Source organism: Lampetra fluviatilis, unplaced genomic scaffold (genome assembly GCF_964198595.1).
Source record: "Lampetra fluviatilis unplaced genomic scaffold, kcLamFluv1.1 SCAFFOLD_479, whole genome shotgun sequence".
In the NCBI taxonomy this organism is placed as follows: Eukaryota; Metazoa; Chordata; class Hyperoartia; order Petromyzontiformes; family Petromyzontidae; genus Lampetra; species Lampetra fluviatilis.
Window position 1 is genome coordinate 54540 of NW_027621066.1, and position 22461 is coordinate 77000.

The window sequence follows — 22461 nt, forward strand, 5'->3', positions numbered from 1 at the left end:
CAGGTTCCCGGAGCAATGGGCGGTGGACTGAGTGCCCCGTGCTAGCCAATGGGAACAGCCGACAGGTTCTCGGAGCAATGGGCGGTGGACTGAGCGCCCCGTGCTAGCCAATGAGGAACAGCCGACAGGTTCCCGGAGCAATGGGCGGTGGACTGAGTGCCCCGTGCTAGCCAATGGGCACAGCCGACAGGTTCCTGGAGCAATGGGCGGTGGACTGAGTGCCCCGTGCTAGCCAATGGGAACAACCGACAGGTTCCTGGAGCAATGGGCGGTGGACTGAGTGCCCCGTGCTAGCCAATGGGAACAGCCGACAGATTCCCGGAGCAATGGGCGGTGGACTGAGTGCCCCCTGCTAGCCAATGGGAACAGCCGACAGGTTCCCGGAGCAATGGGCGGTGGACTGAGTGCTCCGTGCTAGCCAATGGGTACAGCCGACAGGTTCCTGGAGCAATGGGCGGTGGACTGAGCGCTCCGTGCTAGCCAATGGGCACAGCCGACAGGTTCCCAGAGCAATGGGCGGTGGACTGAGCGCTCCGTGCTAGCCAATGGGGACAGCCGACAGGTTCCTGGAGCAATGGGCGGTGGACTGAGTGCTCCGTGCTAGCCAATGGGGACAGCCGACAGGTTACTGGAGCAATGGGCGGTGGACTGAGTGCTCCCTGCTAGCCAATTGGAACAGCCGACAGGTTACTGGAGCAATGGGCGGTGGACTGAGTGCTCCGTGCTAGCCAATTGGAACAGCCGACAGGTTCCCGGAGCAATGGGCGGTGGACTGAGTGCTCCGTGCTAGCCAATAGGAACAGCCGACAGGTTCCTGGAGCAATGGGCGGTGGACTGAGTGCTCCGTGCTAGCCAATAGGAGCAGCCGACAGGTTCCTGGAGCAATGGGCGGTGGACTGAGTGGTCCGTGCTAGCCAATGAGGAACATTCGACACGTTCCCGGAGCAATGGGCGGTGGACTGAGTGCTCCGTGCTAGCCAATGGGAACAGCAGACAGGTTGCCGGAGCAATGGGCGGTGGACTGAGTGCCCCGTGCTAGCCAATGGGAACAGCCGACAGGTTCCCGGAGCAATGGGCGGTGGACTGAGCGCTCCGTGCTAGCCAATGGGCACAGCCGACAGGTTCCCGGAGCAATGGGCGGTGGACTGAGTGCTCCGTGCTAGCCAATGGGCACAGCCGACAGGTTCCTGGAGCAATGGGCGGTAGACTGAGTGCTCCGTGCTAGCCAATGAGGAACAGCCGACAGGTTCCTGGAGCAATGGGCGGTGGACTGAGTGCCCCGTGCTAGCCAATGCGAACAGCCGACAGGTTCCTGGAGCAATGGGCGGGGGACTGAGTGCTCCGTGCTAGCCAATGGGAACAGCCGACAGGTTCCTGGAGCAATGGGCGGTGGACTGAGTGCCCCGTGCTAGCCAATGGGAACAGCCGACAGGTTCCTGGAGCAATGGGCGGTGGACTGAGTGCTCCGTGCTAGCCTATGGGAGCAGCCGACAGGTTCTCGGAGCAATGGGCGGTGGACTGAGTGCTCCGTGCTAGCCAATGGGAACAGCCGACAGGTTCCTGGAGCAATGGGCGGTGGACTGAGTGCCCCGTGCTAGCCAATGGGAACAGCCGACAGGTTTCCGGAGCAATGGGCGGTGGACTGAGTGCTCCGTGCTAGCCAATGGGAACAGCCGACAGGTTCCCGGAGCAATGGGCGGTGGACTGAGTGCCCCGTGCTAGCCAATGGGAACAGCCGACAGGTTCCTGGAGCAATGGGCGGTGGACTGAGTGCTCCGTGCTAGCCAATGGGAACAGCCGACAGGTTCCTGGAGCAATGGGCGGTGGACTGAGTGCTCCGTGCTAGCCAATGGGAACAGCCGATAGGTTCTCGGAGCAATGGGCGGTGGACTGAGTGCTCCGTGCTAGCCAATGGGGACAGCCGACAGGTTCTCGGAGCAATGGGCGGTGGACTGAGTGCTCCGTGCTAGCCAATGGGCACAGCCGACAGGTTCCTGGAGCAATGGGCGGTGGACTGAGTGCCCCGTGCTAGCCAATGAGGAACAGCCGACAGGTTCCGGAGCAATGGGCGGTGGACTGAGTGCCCCGTGCTAGCCAATGAGGAACAGCCGACAGGTTCCGGAGCAATGGGCGGTGGACTGAGTGCTCCGTGCTAGCCAATGGGGAACAGCCGACAGGTTCCCGGAGCAATGGGCGGTGGACTGAGTGCTCCGTGCTAGCCAATGAGGAGCAGCCGACAGGTTCCCGGAGCAATGGGCGGTGGACTGAGTGCTCCGTGCTAGCCAATGAGGAGCAGCCGACACGTTCCCGGAGAAATGGGCGGTGGACTGAGTGCTCCGTGCTAGCCAATGGGAACAGCCGACAGGTTCCCGGAGCAATGGGCGGTGGACTGAGTGCTCCGTGCTAGCCAATGGGAACAGCCGGCAGGTTCTCGGAGCAATGGGCGGTGGACTGAGTGCCCCGTGCTAGCCAATGGGCACAGCCGACAGGTTCCTGGAGCAATGGGCGGTGGACTGAGTGCCCCGTGCTAGCCAATGGGCACAGCCGACAGGTTCCTGGAGCAATGGGCGGTGGACTGAGTGCCCCGTGCTAGCCAATGGGCACAGCCGACAGGTTCTCGGAGCAATGGGCGGTGGACTGAGCGCCCCGTGCTAGCCAATGGGAACAGCCGACAGGTTCCCGGAGCAATGGGCGGTGGACTGAGTGCTCCGTGCTAGCCAATGGGAACAGCCGACAGGTTCCTGGAGCAATGGGCGGTGGACTGAGTGCTCCGTGCTAGCCAATGGGAACAGCCGACAGGTTCCTGGAGCAATGGGCGGTGGACTGAGTGCCCCGTGCTAGCCAATGGGAACAGCCGACAGGTTCCTGGAGCAATGGGCGGTGGACTGAGTGCTCCCTGCTAGCCAATGGGAACAGCCGACAGGTTCCCGGAGCAATGGGCGGTGGACTGAGTGCCCCGTGCTAGCCAATGGCAACAGCCGACAGGTTCCTGGAGCAATGGGCGGTGGACTGAGTGCCCCGTGCTAGCGAATGAGGAACAGCCGACAGGTTCCTGGAGCAATGGGCGGTGGACTGAGTGCCCCGTGCTAGCCAATGAGGAACAGCCGACAGGTTACGGAGCAATGGGCGGTGGACTGAGTGCTCCGTGCTAGCCAATGAGGAACAGCCGACAGGTTCTCGGAGCAATGGGCGGTGGACTGAGTGCTCCGTGCTAGCCAATGAGGAACAGCCGACAGGTTCTCGGAGCAATGGGCGGTGGACTGAGTGCCCCGTGCTAGCCAATGGGAACAGCCGACAGGTTCCGGAGCAATGGGCGGTGGACTGAGTGCCCCGTGCTAGCCAATGGGAACAGCCGACAGGTTCCTGGAGCAATGGGCGGTGGACTGAGTGCTCCGTGCAAGCCAATGGGAACAGCCGACAGGTTCCTGGAGCAATGGGCGGTGGACTGAGTGCTCCGTGCTAGCCAATGGGAACAGCCGACAGGTTCCCGGAGCAATGGGCGGTGGACTGAGTGCCCCGTGCTAGCCAATGGGAACAGCCGACAGGTTCCTGGAGCAATGGGCGGTGGACTGAGTGCTCCGTGCTAGCCAATGGGAACAGCCGACAGGTTCCTGGAGCAATGGGCGGTGGACTGAGTGCTCCGTGCTAGCCAATGGGAACAGCCGACAGGTTCTCGGAGCAATGGGCGGTGGACTGAGTGCTCCGTGCTAGCCAATGGGGACAGCCGACAGGTTCTCGGAGCAATGGGCGGTGGACTGAGTGCTCCGTGCTAGCCAATGAGGAACAGCCGACAGGTTCCGGAGCAATGGGCGGTGGACTGAGTGCCCCATGCTAGCCAATGAGGAACAGCCGACAGGTTCCGGAGCAATGGGCGGTGGACTGAGTGCTCCGTGCTAGCCAATGGGGAACAGCCGACAGGTTCCCGGAGCAATGGGCAGTGGACTGAGTGCTCCGTGCTAGCCAATGAGGAGCAGCCGACAGGTTCCCGGAGCAATGGGCGGTGGACTGAGTGCTCCGTGCTAGCCAATGAGGAGCAGCCGACACGTTCCCGGAGAAATGGGCGGTGGACTGAGTGCTCCGTGCTAGCCAATGGGAACAGCCGACAGGTTCCCGGAGCAATGGGCGGTGGACTGAGTGCTCCGTGCTAGCCAATGGGAACAGCCGACAGGTTCCCGGAGCAATGGGCGGTGGACTGAGTGCCCCGTGCTAGCCAATGGCAACAGCCGACAGGTTCCCGGAGCAATGGGCGGTGGACTGAGTGCCCCGTGCTAGCCAATGGCAACAGCCGACAGGTTCCTGGAGCAATGGGCGGTGGACTGAGTGCCCCGTGCTAGCGAATGAGGAACAGCCGACAGGTTCCTGGAGCAATGGGCGGTGGACTGAGTGCCCCGTGCTAGCCAATGAGGAACAGCCGACAGGTTACGGAGCAATGGGCGGTGGACTGAGTGCTCCGTGCTAGCCAATGAGGAACAGCCGACAGGTTCTCGGAGCAATGGGCGGTGGACTGAGTGCTCCGTGCTAGCCAATGAGGAACAGCCGACAGGTTCTCGGAGCAATGGGCGGTGGACTGAGTGCCCCGTGCTAGCCAATGGGAACAGCCGACAGGTTCCGGAGCAATGGGCGGTGGACTGAGTGCCCCGTGCTAGCCAATGGGAACAGCCGACAGGTTCCTGGAGCAATGGGCGGTGGACTGAGTGCTCCGTGCAAGCCAATGGGAACAGCCGACAGGTTCCTGGAGCAATGGGCGGTGGACTGAGTGCTCCGTGCTAGCCAATGGGAACAGCTGACAGGTTCCCGGAGCAATGAGCGGTGGACTGAGTGCCCCGTGCTAGCCAATGGGAACAGCCGACAGGTTCCTGGAGCAATGGGCGGTGGACTGAGTGCTCCGTGCTAGCCAATGGGAACAGCCGACAGGTTCCTGGAGCAATGGGCGGTGGACTGAGTGCTCCGTGCTAGCCAATGGGAACAGCCGACAGGTTCTCGGAGCAATGGGCGGTGGACTGAGTGCTCCGTGCTAGCCAATGGGGACAGCCGACAGGTTCTCAGAGCAATGGGCGGTGGACTGAGTGCTCCGTGCTAGCCAATGAGGAACATCCGACAGGTTCCGGAGCAATGGGCGGTGGACTGAGTGCCCCGTGCTAGCCAATGAGGAACAGCCGACAGGTTCCGGAGCAATGGGCGGTGGACTGAGTGCTCCGTGCTAGCCAATGGGGAACAGCCGACAGGTTCCCGGAGCAATGGGCGGTGGACTGAGTGCTCCGTGCTAGCCAATGAGGAGCAGCCGACAGGTTCCCGGAGCAATGGGCGGTGGACTGAGTGCTCCGTGCTAGCCAATGAGGAGCAGCCGACATGTTCCCGGAGAAATGGGCGGTGGACTGAGTGCTCCGTGCTAGCCAATGGGAACAGCCGACAGGTTCCCGGAGCAATGGGCGGTGGACTGAGTGCCCCGTGCTAGCCAATGGGAACAGCCGACAGGTTCTCGGAGCAATGGGCGGTGGACTGAGCGCCCCGTGCAAGCCAATGAGGAACAGCCGACAGGTTCCCGGAGCAATGGGCGGTGGACTGAGTGCCCCGTGCTAGCCAATGGGCACAGCCGACAGGTTCCTGGAGCAATGGGCGGTGGACTGAGTGCCCCGTGCTAGCCAATGGGAACAGCCGACAGGTTCCTGGAGCAATGGGCGGTGGACTGAGTGCCCCGTGCTAGCCAATGGGAACAGCCGACAGATTCCCGGAGCAATGGGCGGTGGACTGAGTGCCCCCTGCTAGCCAATGGGAACAGCCGACAGGTTCCCGGAGCAATGGGCGGTGGACTGAGTGCTCCGTGCTAGCCAATGGCAACAGCCGACAGGTTCTCGGAGCAATGGGCGGTGGACTGAGTGCCCCGTGCTAGCCAATGAGGAACATCCGACAGGTTCCCGGAGCAATGGGCGGTGGACTGAGTGCTCCGTGCTAGCCAATTGGAACAGCCGACAGGTTCCTGGAGCAATGGGCGGTGGACTGAGTGCCCCGTGCTAGCCAATGGGAACAGTCGACAGGTTCCTGGAGCAATGGGCGGTGGACTGAGTGCCCCGTGCTAGCCAATGGGAACAGCCGACAGGTTCCTGGAGCAATGGGCGGTGGACTGAGTGCTCCGTGCTAGCCTATGGGAACAGCCGACAGGTTCCTGGAGCAATGGGCGGTGGACTGAGTGCCCCGTGCTAGCCAATGGGAACAGCCGGCAGGTTCCTGGAGCAATGGGCGGTGGACTGAGTGCTCCGTGCTAGCTAATGGGAACAGCCGGCAGGTTCCTGGAGCAATGGGCGGTGGACTGAGTGCTCCGTGCTAGCCAATGGGCACAGCCGACAGGTTCCTGGAGCAATGGGCGGTGGACTGAGTGCTCCGTGCTAGCCAATTGGAACATCCGACAGGTTCCTGGAGCAATGGGCGGTGGACTGAGTGCCCCGTGCTAGCCAATGGGCACAGCCGACAGGTTCCTGGAGCAATGGGCGGTGGACTGAGTGCTCCGTGCTAGCCAATGGGAACAGCCGGCAGGTTCTCGGAGCAATGGGCGGTGGACTGAGTGCCCCGTGCTAGCCAATGGGCACAGCCGACAGGTTCCTGGAGCAATGGGCGGTGGACTGAGTGCCCCGTGCTAGCCAATGGGCACAGCCGACAGGTTCCTGGAGCAATGGGCGGTGGACTGAGTGCCCCGTGCTAGCCAATGGGCACAGCCGACAGGTTCCTGGAGCAATGGGCGGTGCACTGAGTGCTCCGTGCTAGCCAATGGGCACAGCCGACAGGTTCCTGGAGCAATGGGCGGTGGAATGAGTGCTCCGTGCTAGCCAATGGGAACAGCCGACAGGTTCCTGGAGCAATGGGCGGTGGACTGAGTGCTCCGTGCTAGCCAATGGGAACAGCCGACAGGTTCCTGGAGCAATGGGCGGTGGACTGAGTGCTCCGTGCTAGCCAATGAGGAGCAGCCGACAGGTTCCCGGAGCAATGGGCGGTGGACTGAGTGCCCCGTGCTAGCCAATGGGAACAGTCGACAGGTTCCTGGAGCAATGGGCGGTGGACTGAGTGCCCCGTGCTAGCCAATGGGAACAGCCGACAGGTTCCTGGAGTAATGGGCGGTGGACTGAGTGCCCCGTGCTAGCCAATGGGAACAGCCGACAGGTTCTCGGAGCAATGGGCGGTGGACTGAGTGCCCCGTGCTAGCCAATGGGAACAGCCGACAGGTTCCTGGAGCAATGGGCGGTGGACTGAGTGCCCCGTGCTAGCCAATGAGGAACAGCCGACAGGTTCCTGGAGCAATGGGCGGTGGACTGAGTGCTCCGTGCTAGCCAATGGGAACAGCCGACAGGTTCCCGGAGCAATGGGCGGTGGACTGAGTGCCCCGTGCTAGCCAATGGGATCAGCCGACAGGTTCTCGGAGCAATGGGCGGTGGACTGAGTGCTCCGTGCTAGCCAATGGGAACATCCGACAGGTTCCCGGAGCAATGGGCGGTGGACTGAGTGCCCCGTGCTAGCCAATGGGAACATCCGACAGGTTCCCGGAGCAATGGGCGGTGGACTGAGTGCCCCGTGCTAGCCAATGGGCACAGCCGACAGGTTCTCGGAGCAATGGGCGGTGGACTGAGCGCTCCGTGCTAGCCAATGGGCACAGCCGACAGGTTCTCGGAGCAATGGGCGGTGGACTGAGTGCCCCGTGCTAGCCAATGGGCACAGCCGACAGGTTCTCGGAGCAATGGGCGGTGGACTGAGTGCTCCGTGCTAGCCAATGAGGAACAGCCGACAGGTTCCTGGAGCAATGGGCGGTGGACTGAGTGCCCCGTGCTAGCCAATGGGGAACAGCCGACAGGTTCCTGGAGCAATGGGCGGTGGACTGAGTGCCCCGTGCTAGCCTATGGGAGCAGCCGACAGGTTCCTGGAGCAATGGGCGGTGGACTGAGCGCTCCGTGCTAGCCAATGGGAACAGCCGACAGGTTCCTGGAGCAATGGGCGGTGGACTGAGTGCTCCGTGCTAGCCAATGGGAACAGCCGACAGGTTCCGGAGCAATGGGCGGTGGACTGAGTGCCCCGTGCTAGCCAATGGGCACAGCCGACAGGTTCCCGGAGCAATGGGCGGTGGACTGAGTGCCCCGTGCTAGCCAATGGGCACAGCCGACAGGTTCCCGGAGCAATGGGCGGTGGACTGAGCGCTCCGTGCTAGCCAATTGGAACAGCCGACACGTTCCCGGAGCAATGGGCGGTGGACTGAGCGCTCTGTGCTAGCCAATGGGAACAGCCGACAGGTTCCTGGAGCAATGGGCGGTGGACTGAGTGCCCCGTGCTAGCCAATGGGCACAGCCGACAGGTTCCTGGAGCAATGGGCGGTGGACTGAGTGCCCCGTGCTAGCCAATGAGGAACAGCCGACAGGTTCTCGGAGCAATGGGCGGTGGACTGAGTGCTCCGTGCTAGCCAATGGGAGCAGCCGACAGGTTCTCGGAGCAATGGGCGGTGGACTGAGCGCTCCGTGCTAGCCAATGGGAACAGCCGACTGGTTCCCGGAGCAATGGGCGGTGGACTGAGTGGTCCGTGCTAGCCAATAGGAGCAGCCGACAGGTTCCCGGAGCAATGGGCGGTGGACTGAGTGCTCCGTGCTAGCCAATTGGAACAGCCGACAGGTTCCCGGAGCAATGGGCGGTGGACTGAGTGCTCCGTGCTAGCCAATGGGAATAGCCGACAGGTTCCTGGAGCAATGGGCGGTGGACTGAGTGCTCCGTGCTAGCCTATGGGAACAGCCGACAGGTTCCTGGAGCAATGGGCGGTGGACTGAGTGCTCCGTGCTAGCCAATGGGAACAGCCGACAGGTTCCCGGAGCAATGGGCGGTGGACTGAGTGCCCCGTGCTAGCCAATGGGGACAGCCGACAGGTTCTCGGAGCAATGGGCGGTGGACTGAGTGCTCCGTGCTAGCCAATGGGAACAGCCGACACGTTCCCGGAGCAATGGGCGGTGGACTGAGTGCCCCGTGCTAGCCAATTGGAACAGCCGACACGTTCCCGGAGCAATGGGCGGTGGACTGAGTGCCCCGTGCTAGCCAATGGGCACAGCCGACAGGTTCCTGGAGCAATGGGCGGTGGACTGAGTGCTCCGTGCTAGCCAATGGGCACAGCCGACAGGTTCCTGGAGCAATGGGCGGTGGACTGAGTGCCCCGTGCTAGCCAATGGGCACAGCCGACAGGTTCCTGGAGCAATGGGCGGTGGACTGAGTGCCCCGTGCTAGCCAATGGGCACAGCCGACAGGTTCCTGGAGCAATGGGCGGTGGACTGAGTGCCCCGTGCTAGCCAATGAGGAAATCGCGGGTCACGGCCGACTGAGCTGGACCTCCTCGCTCTTGGCCGGCTATGCAGCGCACTTGATAAGCATGTTTAGGTCTCCACTTGAAGCTTTCGCAAGTGTGTGAATACGTCGTGTTTGGGGGTCTCTTTGGGTAAAGTCGCTTAGATGGATCTAGACTTGAAGCTTTTGCGAGTGTGGAAATTCGTAGTCTTTGTTGGGGTCTATCGGTAAAGTCGCGTAGAGAGGATCAAAGAAAATAACACGAAGAACAAAAATCCGCGGCGTTGCGATCGCCCGAGTTGCGATCGAAACGCCGCGGTTTTTGTTGCGGTTGCTATTTTCTTTGATACGTTCTACGCCACTTTAACGAAAGACCCACAGAATAAGCACATTTCGATTTCGATTTAAAGCTTCTTTCGTGACTGCAGCAGGGATTCATCTTCTTGGTTCTTTCGGTAAAGTCGTCACGTAGAAGGGAAGTAATAAAATAATGAAAATAAAACATAATAAAATATAAAAAAAACATAATTAAAATAAAACATAATAAAATATTTAAAAAAACATATTAAAATAAAATATTATAAAATAATTGTATTATTTTTCGATTTAAAGCTTCTTTCGTGACTGCAGGGATTCGTCTTCTTGGTTCTTTCGGTAAAGTCGTCACGTAGAAGGGAAGTAATAAAATAATACAAATAAAACATAATAAAATATAAAAAAACATAATAAAAATAAAACATAATAAAATATAAAAAAAAACATAATAAAAATAAAACATAATAAAATATTTTATTAAGTTTTATTTGTACTATTTTATCACTTCCCTTCTAGGTGATGACTTCACCGAAAGAACCAAGAAGGAAAAAGCCAAAATGATGAACTATAATGCTGCACACGAGCAAACAAGGGACTGAGTGGGACTGATCGGTAATAACAAAAAAATTAACCCGTAAAAAACAAAGTGTTTCACTCTAAATCCTTCATATGCGTGGCGGCCAGAGTCCTCTCGTCCTCTGGCTTGAGATGGCTGCCACCTATGGGTCAGATGATTGCATTGCACCATTAAGCAATTGGTCATTACATATTACATTATTGTCCTACGAAGTGTAACATTTTTTTCACGAAAATTAATCGTCACGCACAACGAGTCTGCGTGCGGAAACGTCAGCTCGATTGGATCACGGGAAGTGGGTTAAAAAAACGACCGAAAGATTTGCACGGTCCTAAGCAAGCAAGCGAACTTAAAATAAAGGATTTAAAAATAAAGGATTTAACAAGTAAAGCCGTAAAAACAAAGTGTTTCACTATAAATCCTTCATATGCGTGGCGGCTAGAGTCCTCTCGTCCTCTGGCTTGAGATGGCTGCCACCTATGGGTCAGATGATTGCATTGCACCATTAAAGCAATTGGCAATTAAACATAATTAACTTTTGTCCTAAAAATTGTAACATTTTGGAAGAAAAACAATTTCACGAAAATTAATCGTCACGCACAACGAGTCTGTGTGCGAAACGTCAGCTCGATTGGATCACGGGAAGTGGGTTAAAAAACGACCGAAAGATTTGCACGGTCCTAAGCGCGCAAGTGAACTTAATATAAAGGATTTAATAAGTAAACCAGTAAAAACAAAGTGTTTCGCTCTAAATCCTTTATATGCGTGGCGGCTAGAGTCCTCTCGTCCTCTGGCTTGAGATGGCTGCCACCTATGGGTCAGATGATTGCCTGCCACCATTAAGCAATTGGTCATTACATATTTAATTTGTTTTCCCTAAAAAGTGTAAAATTTTGGATTTTTTTTCTCACGAACATTAATCGTCTCGCACAACGAGTCTGTGTGTCTAAAATGTCAGCTCGATTGGATCACGGGAAGTGGGTTAAATAAACGACCGAAAGATTTGCACGGTCCTAAGCGCGCAAGCAAGCGAACTTAATATAAAGGATTTAAAAAATTTAACCCGTAAAAACAAAGTTTTTCACTATAAATCCTTTATATGCGTGGCATCGGTTTTATTTTATTATTCATTTCTGTTTTTTTTGAGTAAGAGTTTCATTTTTATCACATTGGTATTTTAAATTAAATATTAAATAAAACATTTCCTAAAAAGTGGAAAATTTTGGAATTTTTTTTTTTCACGAAAATTAATCGTCACGCACAACGAGTCTGTGTATCTAAAATGTCAGCTCGATTGGATCACGGGAAGTGGGTTAAATAAACGACCGAAAGATTTGCACGGTCCTAAGCAAGCAAGCAAGCGAACTTAATATAAAGGATTTAAAAACTGAGGTGCTGGAGGAGGGGAGGGAGAGAAAGAGAGACTCAGGACACGAAATGAAATTGTGCGTAAATTATTAATCACCTGAATACAACGTCAAACAACAACACATCTGAGTGGGTGAGTGGGTGGGTTGGTGGGTGAGTGAGTGGGTGAGTGGGTGGGTTGGTGGGTGGGTGGGTGAGTGAGTGAGTGGGTGAGTGAGTGGGTGGGTGAGTGGGTGGGTGGGTGAGTGGGTGAGTGAGTGGGTGAGTGAGTGTGTGAGTGAGTGAGTGTGTGAGTGAGTGGGTGAGTGAGTGGGTTGGTGGGTGAGTGGGTTGGTTGGTGGGTGAGTGAGTGAGTGGGTGGGTTGGTGGGTGAGTGGGTGGGTGAGTGGGTGAGTGAATGGGTGAGTGAGTGGGTGGGTGAGTGGGTTGGTTGGTGGGTGAGTGGGTTGGTGGGTGAGTGAGTGAGTGGGTGGGTTGGTGGGTGAGTGAGTGGATGAGTGGGTTGGTTGGTGGGTGGGTGAGTGAGTGAGTGGGTGAGTGAGTGAGTGGGTGGGTGAGTGGGTGGGTGGGTGAGTGGGTGAGTGAGTGGGTTGGTTGGTGGGTGAGTGGGTTGGTGGGTGAGTGAGTGAGTGGGTGGGTTGGTGGGTGAGTGAGTGGATGAGTGGGTTGGTTGGTGGGTGGGTGGGTGAGTGAGTGGGTGGGTTGGTGGGTGAGTGGGTGGGTTGGTGGGTGGGTGAGTGAGTGGGTGAGTGAGTGGGTTGGTTGGTGGGTGAGTGGGTGGGTGGGTGAGTGGGTGAGTGAGTGGGTGAGTGAGTGGGTTGGTTGGTGGGTGAGTGGGTTGGTGGGTGAGTGAGTGAGTGGGTGGGTTGGTGGGTGAGTGAGTGGATGAGTGGGTTGGTTGGTGGGTGGGTGGGTGAGTGAGTGGGTGGGTTGGTGGGTGAGTGGGTGGGTTGGTGGGTGGGTGAGTGAGTGGGTGAGTGAGTGGGTTGGTGCGTGAGTGGGTTGGTTGGTGGGTGAGTGGGTGAGTGGGTTGGTGGGTGAGTGGGTTGGTGGGTGAGTGAGTGAGTGGGTGGGTTGGTGGGTGAGTGAGTGGATGAGTGGGTTGGTTGGTGGGTGGGTGGGTGAGTGAGTGAGTGGGTGAGTGAGTGGGTGGGTGAGTGGGTGGGTGGGTGAGTGGGTGAGTGAGTGGGTGAGTGAGTGGGTTGGTGGGTGAGTGGGTTGGTTGGTGGGTGAGTGAGTGAGTGGGTGGGTTGGTGGGTGAGTGGGTGGGTGAGTGGGTGAGTGAATGGGTGAGTGAGTGGGTGGGTGAGTGGGTTGGTTGGTGGGTGAGTGGGTTGGTGGGTGAGTGAGTGAGTGGGTGGGTTGGTGGGTGAGTGAGTGAGTGGGTGAGTGAGTGGGTGGGTGAGTGGGTGGGTGGGTGAGTGGGTGAGTGAGTGGGTTGGTTGGTGGGTGAGTGGGTTGGTGGGTGAGTGAGTGAGTGGGTGGGTTGGTGGGTGAGTGAGTGGATGAGTGGGTTGGTTGGTGGGTGGGTGGGTGAGTGAGTGGGTGGGTTGGTGGGTGAGTGGGTGGGTTGGTGGGTGGGTGAGTGAGTGGGTGAGTGAGTGGGTTGGTTGGTGGGTGAGTGGGTGGGTGGGTGAGTGGGTGAGTGAGTGGGTGAGTGAGTGGGTTGGTTGGTGGGTGAGTGGGTTGGTGGGTGAGTGAGTGAGTGGGTGGGTTGGTGGGTGAGTGAGTGGATGAGTGGGTTGGTTGGTGGGTGGGTGGGTGAGTGAGTGGGTGGGTTGGTGGGTGAGTGGGTGGGTTGGTGGGTGGGTGAGTGAGTGGGTGAGTGAGTGGGTTGGTGCGTGAGTGGGTTGGTTGGTGGGTGAGTGGGTGAGTGGGTTGGAGGATGAGTGAGTGGGTGAGTGGGTGAGTGGGTGGGTGAGTGGGTTGGTGGGTGAGTGGGTGAGTGGGTTGGTGGGTGAGTGGGTTGGTGGGTGGGTGAGTGGGTTGGTGGGTGGGTGAGTGGGTTGGTGGGTGGGTGAGTGGGTTGGTGGGTGGGTGAGTGGGTTGGTTGGTGGGTGAGTGAGTGAGTGGGTGGGTTGGTGGGTGATTGGGTGGGCAGGTGAGTGAGTGTGTGGGTGAGTGAATGAGTGAGTGAGTGAATGAGTGAGTGAGTGAATGAGTGAGTGGGTAAGTGAGTTTATAGGCACTTGCCCCAACAGGCTGTATAGCCTACACAGGGGAGCTTTGCCCTGTGTGTGAATGATCAAACAGCTCAATAATAATAATTACAAATTTGCATCACTGATTACAATCAACACTGCATCAAAATCATTGCAATCATCATCATCATCATCAGTAACTAGTATTGGATTATAGCACCACCAACACCACCACCACCATCATCACCATCGCCACCAACAACAGCAGTGGTGACGGTTGTACCAGGCTAGGTGCATCCACACGCCGTCTTAACACAAAAACCACATCACGCTCTCATTAACATAAACACGACACACATTAAGATAACCACGCCCACCGCATTAGCATAAACACGCCCACTGCATTAGCATAACCACGCCCACCACATTAGCATAACCACGCCCACCGCATTAGCATAAACACGGCACACACAAACATAACCACGCCCACCGCATTAGCATAACCACGCCCACAACATTAGCATAACCACGCCCACTAATTTGCATAGTCACGCCCACGACATTAGCACAAACGCGCGCACATAAACATAACCACGCCCACCGCATTAACATAACCACGCCCACAACATTAGCATAACCACGCCCACCGCATCAGCATAACCACGCCCACTAATTTGCATACGTTTGCATAGTCACGCCCACGGCATTAACATAAACACGACACATTAACATAACCACGCCCACTTCATTAACATAAACCCGCCCACAACATTAGCATAACCACGTCCCACTAATTTGCAAACATCCTCTTGAAAGTGAATCCGAAACCCCCAATTCATAGCAATTTAATTCTCATTAATATCAACGCCATGTGGCCGTTCGCATTAACGTCTCCCAATTAAGAATGTCATCCCGATTCACATTGTGATCGAAATCCCGTCAAAAATATAACAAAAGGTTCACTTTGGTACATTCCCAATAGCACCAAACATCCCTGAATCTTACCACCACATGGTATAGTCCACTTAATAAAACACCCCTACGACAAAATGAAGTTGGTATCGCCCACTTAATAAAACACCCCTACGGCAAAGTGTACTTGGTATCACCCAGCCAGGTCATTACCATTCAGTTGGTAGATTCCACTTAATAAAACACCCCTACGACAAAGTGTACTTGGTATAGTCCACTTAATAAAACACCCCTCCGACAATGTGTAGATGGTATCACCCAGCCAGGTCATTACCATTCAGTTGGTAGATTCCACTTAATAAAACACCCCTACGACAAAGTGTACTTGGTATCACCCAGCCAGGTCATTACCATTCAGTTGGTAGATTCCACTTAATAAAACACCCCTCCAACAATGTGTAGATGGTATCACCCAGCCAGGTCATTACCATTCAGTTGGTAGATTCCACTTAATAAAACACCCCTACGACAAAGTGTACTTGGTATCACCCAGCCAGGTCATTACCATTCAGTTGGTAGATTCCACTTAATAAAACACCCCTACGACAAAGTGTACTTGGTTTCTCCCAGCCAGGTCATTACCATTCAGTTGGTAGATTCCACTTAATAAAACACCCCTACGACAAATTGTACTTGGTATCACCCAGCCAGGTCATTACCATTCAGTTGGTAGATTCCACTTAATAAAACACCCCTCCAACAATGTGTAGATGGTATCACCCAGCCAGGTCATTACCATTCAGTTGGTAGATTCCACTTAATAAAACACCCCTACGACAAAGTGTACTTGGTATCACCCAGCCAGGTCATTACCATTCAGTTGGTAGATTCCACTTAATAAAACACCCCTACGACAAAGTGTACTTGGTTTCTCCCAGCCAGGTCATTACCATTCAGTTGGTAGATTCCACTTAATAAAACACCCCTACGACAAAGTGTACTTGGTATCACCCAGCCAGGTCATTACCATTCAGTTGGTAGATTCCACTTAATAAAACACCCCTACGACAAAGTGTACTTGGTATCACCCAGCCAGGTCATTACCATTCAGTTGGTAGATTCCACTTAATAAAACACCCCTACGACAAAGTGTACTTGGTATAGTCCAGCCGGGTTCAATTTTGACGTTAAAAAAACACAACCACACCCCTCTCACTTGCCACGCCAACTCTCAGTGCCATGAAGTTGATGGGACATCTTCTTGGTACTTTCGGTAAAGTCACGTAGAAGGGAAGTAATAAAATAATAAAAATAAAACATAATAAAATGAAATAATTCTCACGACGTTTCGGCTACAACGCAAGCGGCCGTCTTCAGGTGGAGCTTTAAATCGAAATTGATGGGACTGTCAAGCCATAGGCCAACCCCCTTTGATTTAAAAAATTTTGATCTAAAAAAACAACAACACAACTTTGGTATTGCACAAACAAAGACACTAAACAACAAACACACACACACACACACCCCTATGATTAAGTCACATTTGGTACAGCCCAGTGATTAATAATGTGCTTTTGATACAGTAACGGGCTCAGATTAGTCCTAGACTAAACACCCCCACGGTTAACTTGCTAGTGGAACAGTCCAACTCAGACTGAACACCCCCACGGTTAACTTGCTATTGGTACAGTCCAACTCAGACTGAACACCCCCACGGTTCAATTGCTATTGGTACATTCCAACTCAGACTAAACACCCCCACGGTTAACTTGCTAGTGGAACAGTCCAACTCAGACTAAACACCCCCACGGTTAACTTGCTAGTGGTACATTCCAACTCAGACTGAACACCCCCACGGTTAACTTGCTAGTGGAACAGTCCAACTCAGACTAAACACCCCCACGGTTAACTTGCTAGTGGAACAGTCCAACTCAGACTGAACACCCCCTCGGTTAACTTGCTAGTGGAACAGTCCAACTCAGACTAAACACCCCCTCGGTTAACTTGCTAGTGGAACAGTCCAACTCAGACTGAACACCCCCACGGTTAACTTGCTAGTGGAACAGTCCAACTCAGACTGAACACCCCCACGGTTAACTTGCTAGTGGAACAGTCCAACTCAGACTAAACACCCCCTCGGTTAACTTGCTAGTGGAACAGTCCAACTCAGACTGAACACCCCCACGGTTAACTTGCTAGTGGAACAGTCCAACTCAGACTGAACACCCCCACGGTTAACTTGCTAGTGGTACAGTCCAACTCAGACTGAACACCCCCATCATGACCACACAGTTGGTACAGTCCAAGTTAGACCACCCCTGTGTGTGTGTGACACTTATTGGTACATTCCAATAGAGCACCCCCATGCTGAGCTTTCATTTGGTAGAGTCCATCCAGACACCGATAAATGTCTCTCTGTGTGTCTCTGTGTCTGTGTCTCTGTGTGTGTGTCTCTGTGTGTCTCTCTGTGTGTGTCTCTCTGTGTGTCTGTGTGTGCCTCTCTGTGTCTCTGTGTGTGTGTCTCTGTCTCTCTGTGTGTGTCTCCGTGTGTGTCTCTGTGTGTGTCTCTGTGTGTGTCTCCGCGTGTCTCCGCGTGTCTCCGTGTGTCTCCGCGTCTCTGTGTGTGTCTCCGTGTGTGTCTCTGTGTGTGTCTCTGTGTGTGTCTCTGTGTGTGTCTCCGCGTGTCTCTGTGTGTGTCTCCGCGTGTCTCCGCGTGTGTCTCCGCGTGTGTCTCAAAGCGACGACGTGTGGTGGTGGTGATGGTGGTGGACTGGAGCCATGAATCTCCCCAGGTCCGTCACCTCCTCCTCCTCCTCCTGATCATCGCCCTCCCCAAACTCGTCCCGCTCGATCTCGCCAAAGTCCATCACCACGTCCACCTCCTCCTCCTCCTCCTCCTCCTCCTCATCATCATCATCATCTTCGTCCACCTCGACCAGGCGATGAGCGGCGAGGGGTAGAACGCCAGGGGTGGTGGTGGTGGAGGTGGTGGTGGTGGGTCCACCTCCACCACCACCTCCACCACCACCTCCACCACCACCTCCACCACCACCACCACCACCACGGCCTCTCAGCAGTCCACCAAACATCCCCAGTAAGCCGGAACGATGCGAAGCTGAGGAGAGAGACACGGGGAGAGAGACACGGGGGGTGAGACACGGGGAGTTAGAGACACGGAGAGAGACACGGAGAGAGACACGGGGAGTTAGACATGGGGAGAGAGACACGGAGAGAGAGACACGGGGAAAGAGACACGGGGAGAGAGACACGGGGAGAGAGACACGGGGAGAGAGACACGGAGAGAGAGACACGGGGAGAGAGACACGGAGAGAGACACGGGGAGAGAGACACGGGGAGAGAGACACGGAGAGAGAGACACGGGGAGAGAGACACGGGGAGAGAGACACGGAGAGAGAGACACGGGGAGAGAGAGACACGGGGAGAGAGACACGGAGAGAGACACGGGGAGATACACGAGGAGAGACACGGAGAGAGACACGGGGAGTTTGACACGGAGTGAGAGAGACACGGGGAGAGAGACACGGAGAGAGACACGGAGAGAGACAGGGAGAGAGAGACACGGGGAGAGAGACACGGGGGGAGAGAGACACGGGGTGACACGGGGAGAGAGACACGGTGAGAGAGACACGGGGAGAGAGAGATGGGGAGAGAAACACGGGGAGTTAGACACGGGGAGTTAGACACGGAGAGAGACACGGGGAGAGAGACACGGAGAGAGACACGGAGAGAGACACGGGGAGAGAAAGACACGGGGAGAGAGACACGGGGAGAGAGACACGGAGAGTGAGACACGGGGAGAGAGACACGAGGAGAGTGTCTCTCTCCCCGTGTCTCTCCCCCCGTGTCTCTCCCTCTCTCCCCATGTCTCTCTCCCCATGTCTCTCTCCCCGTGTGTCTCTCTCCGTGTGTCTTTCCCCGTCTCTTTCCCCGTCTCTCTCCGTGTCTCTCTCCCCGTGTCTCCCCGTGTCTCTCTCTCTCTCTCCCCGTGTCTCCCCCCATCTCTGTCTCTCCCCCCGTGTCTCTCTCTCTCCCCCCCCCATGCCCCCCCGTGTCTCTCTCTCCCCGTGTCTCTCCGTGTCTCTCTCTCTCTCTCCCCGTGTATCTCTCCCTGTGTCTCTCTCCCCCCGTGTCTCTCTCCCCCCGTGTCTCTCCCTCTCTCTCTCCCTGTGTCTCTCTCCCCCCGTGTCTCTCTCTCCCCGTGTCTCTCTCTCCCCGTGTCTCTCTCTCCCCGTGTCTCTCTCCCCCCGTGTCTCTCCCTCTCTCTCCCCCCGTGTCTCTCTCCCCCCGTGTCTCTCTCTCCCTGCGTACAATCTCTCACCTTTCCCGCAACTCCTCCCCTTCCGTTCCTCCTCCTCCGCCACCTCCACCTCATCGTCGTCATCGTCGTCGTCGTGAGAAGCGCCTTGATCGCCTTGCCACACATGGTGGTGGCGCGCCGTGTCTCTCCCCCCCGTGTCTCTCTCTCTCCCCGTGTCTCTCCGTGTCTCTCTCTCTCTCCCCGTGTCTCTCTCCCCCCGTGTCTCTCCCTCTCTCTCTCCCTGTGTCTCTCTCCCCCCGTGTCTCTCCCTCTCTCTATCCCTGTGTCTCTCTCCCCCCGTGTCTCTCTCCCCCCGTGTCTCTCTCCCCCCGTGTCTCTCTCCCCCCGTGTCTCTCCCTCTCTCTCCCCCCGTGTCTCTCTCCCCCCGTGTCTCTCCCTCTCTCTCTCCCTGTGTCTCTCTCCCCCCGTGTCTCTCTCTCCCCGTGTCTCCCCCCGTGTCTCTCCCTCTCTCTCTCCCTGCGTCTCTCTCCCCGTGTCTCCCCCCGTGTCTCTCCCTCTCTCTCCCCCTGTGTCTCTCTCCCCCCGTGTCTCTCTCCCCCCGTGTCTCTCTCTCCCCGTGTCTCTCCCTCTCTCTCCCTGTGTCTCTCTCCCCGTGTCTCCCCCCGTGTCTCTCCCTCTCTCTCCCTGTGTCTCTCTCCCCCCGTGTCTCTCTCTCCCTGCGTACAATCTCTCACCTTTCCCGCCACTCCTCCCCTTCCGTTCCTCCTCCGCCGCCACCTCCACCTCATCGTCGTCGTCGTCGGCCGAGAGAAGCGCCTTGATCGCCTTGCCACACATGGTGGTGGCGCGCCGTGTCTCCACGCTCATGGGGGCGAGGCTCAGGAACCCGTGTGGAAGTTGAGGCACAACGCTGAGGCTCACCGGCATGTTCAGAGCGACCAGTCGGCGCGCCAGAGACACGGAATCGTCCAACATGGGGTCCATCTCGCAAGCCTGGGGGGCACGCGCGCGCAGAGAGGCACAGTGCGAGTGTGTTGATGTGTAGAGTTCAGTGTTAAAGTGTCTACCCATAGACTTCAATGTTAAAGTGTCTACCCATAGACTTCAGTGTTAAAGTGTCTACCCATAGACTCCAATGTTAAAGTGTCTACCCATAGACTCCAATGTTAAAGTGTCTACCCATAGACTCCAATGTTAAAGTGTCTACCCATAGACTTCAATGTTAAAGTGTCTACCCATAGACTTCAGTGTTAAAGTGTCTACCCATAGACTTCAATGTTAAAGTGTCTACCCATAGACTTCAGTGTTAAAGTGTCTACCCATAGACTCCAATGTTAAAGTGTCTACCCATAGACTTCAGTGTTAAAGTGTCTACCCATAGACTTCAATGTTAAAGTGTCTACCCATAGACTTCAGTGTTAAAGTGTCTACCCATAGACTCCAATGTTAAAGTGTCTACCCATAGACTCCAATGTTAAAGTGTCTACCCATAGACTCCAATGTTAAAGTGTCTACCCATAGACTCCAATGTTAAAGTGTCTATCCATAGACTCCAATGTTAAAGTGTCTACCCATAGACTCCAATGTTAAAGTGTCTACCCATAGACTCCAATGTTAAAGTGTCTACCCATAGACTCCAATGTTAAAGTGTCTACCCATAGACTCCAATGTTAAAGTGTCTACCCATAGACTTCAGTGTTAAAGTGTCTACCCATAGACTTCAATGTTAAAGTGTCTACCCATAGACTTCAGTGTTAAAGTGTCTACCCATAGACTCCAATGTTAAAGTGTCTACCCATAGACTCCAATGTTAAAGTGTCTACCCACCACTCACCACCCCCCACCCCTCACACCACCACCACCACTCACCCCCACCCCCCTCACCACCACACTCACCACCCTCACCGCCACCCCCCTCACCACCACACTCACCACCCTCACCCCCACCCCCCTCACCACCACACTCACCACCCTCACCGCCACCCCCCTCACCACCACACTCACCACCCTCACCGCCACCCCCCCTCACCACCACACTCACCACCCTCACCGCCACCCCCCTCACCCTCACCCCCCTCACCCCCCCTCACCACCCCCCTCACCACCACCACCACTCACCACCCTCACCCCCCTCACCCCCCTCACCACTCACCCCCCACCACCCCCCCCTCACCCCCCTCACACCCCTCACACCCCTCACCGCCACCCCCCTCACCACCACACTCACCACCACCACTCACCCCTCACCGCCGCCCCCCTCACCACCACACTCACCCCCCTCACACCCCTCACCGCCACCCCCCTCACCACCACCCTCACCACCACCACCACTCACCACCCTCACCCCCCCTCACCACCACACTCACCACCACCACTCACCCCTCACCGCCGCCCCCCTCACCACCACACTCACCCCCCTCACACCCCTCACCGCCACCCCCCTCACCACCACACTCACCACACTCACCACCCTCACCCCCCTCACCGCCACCCCCCTCACCACCCCCCTCACCACCCCCCTCACCCCCGCCCCCCTCACCACCACCCTCACCACCACCCCCCTCACCCTCACCCCCCTCACCACCCCCCTCACCCTCACCACCCTCACCACCCCCCTCACCACCAGGTGTATCGGCGGGAGCCTCCTGAGGGCCTCGTCCGAGGCAAGCAGCGGTGACATGAGAGGGTTGAGGGTGAGCGGGGAGCGGTCCACCTTTAGGGCGAGCAGGCGCTGGGGCGAGCGCAACGGACTGAACCCCGGCGGGAAGATCGCCCCCCGATGGGAACGCCGGGAACTCTGGGAACGGGGGGAACCCACCGGGTTCGGCTGGTGGTGGCGGTGGTGGCGGTGGTGGCGGTGGTGGCGGTGGTGGCGGTGGTGGTGGTGGCGCTGGTGGTAAAACACCAGCATTGTCATCATCGCCATCATCGTCACCACCATCACCATCACCACCATCACCACCATCACCACCACTAACTCCAACATCACCACCATCACCACCACCACCACCATCACCACCACCATCACCACCACCACCACCACCACTAACTCCAACATCACAACCTCCACCACCACCACCAACACCTCTTCCATTTCCCGATGCGGAGTTGACGGGGGAGATGGTGGAGGAGGTGGTGGAGGAGGTGGAGGAGGTGGTGGAGGTGGAGGAGGTGGAGGAGGTGGAGGAGGTGGAGGAGGAGGTGGAGGAGAGGACTCTGGGTATTTTTTGGGGTGTCTCTCCGCTGCTGCTGCTGCTGCTGCTGATGTCTCCGCTGCTCTTGCCGGGAGAGTGGTGAGCTGGGGGGAGATGGGGGGAGATGGGGAGAGATGGGGGAGATGGGGGGAGATGGGGGAGATGGGGGGGGAGAGATGGGGTGAGCTGGGGGGAGATGGGGGAGATGGGAGAGATGGGGGAGATGGGGGGAGATGGGGGAGATGGGGGAGATAGGGGAGAGATGAGATGGGGAGGAGATGGGGGAGGAGAGATGGGGTGAGCTGGGGGGAGATGAGATGGGAGAGATGGGGGAGATGGGGGGAGATGGGGGAGATGGGGAGATGGGGAGATGGG

General features: G+C 56.5%; 1 protein-coding gene across 2 annotated transcripts; it reads right to left on the bottom strand.

Annotated features, from left to right (window-relative positions):
• Nucleotides 1–16658: 16658 nt before the first annotated feature.
• On the bottom strand, nucleotides 16659–22184 carry LOC144954724 (uncharacterized). Of its 2 annotated transcripts, none has more exons than XM_078885161.1 (3): nucleotides 21606–22184; nucleotides 19627–19885; nucleotides 16659–17728 (listed from the first exon to the last, which is right to left on the bottom strand). In XM_078885161.1, exons 1-3 carry the CDS (start codon nucleotides 21984–21986, stop codon nucleotides 17346–17348), a joined length of 1023 nt encoding a protein of 340 aa, XP_078741287.1. In that variant the 5' UTR covers nucleotides 21987–22184; the 3' UTR covers nucleotides 16659–17345. The 2 variants fall into 2 exon arrangements, with proteins under 2 accessions (XP_078741287.1, XP_078741286.1); XM_078885160.1 differs by having other exon boundaries at nucleotides 21513–22184.
• Between the last annotated feature and the right edge of the window lie 277 nt (nucleotides 22185–22461).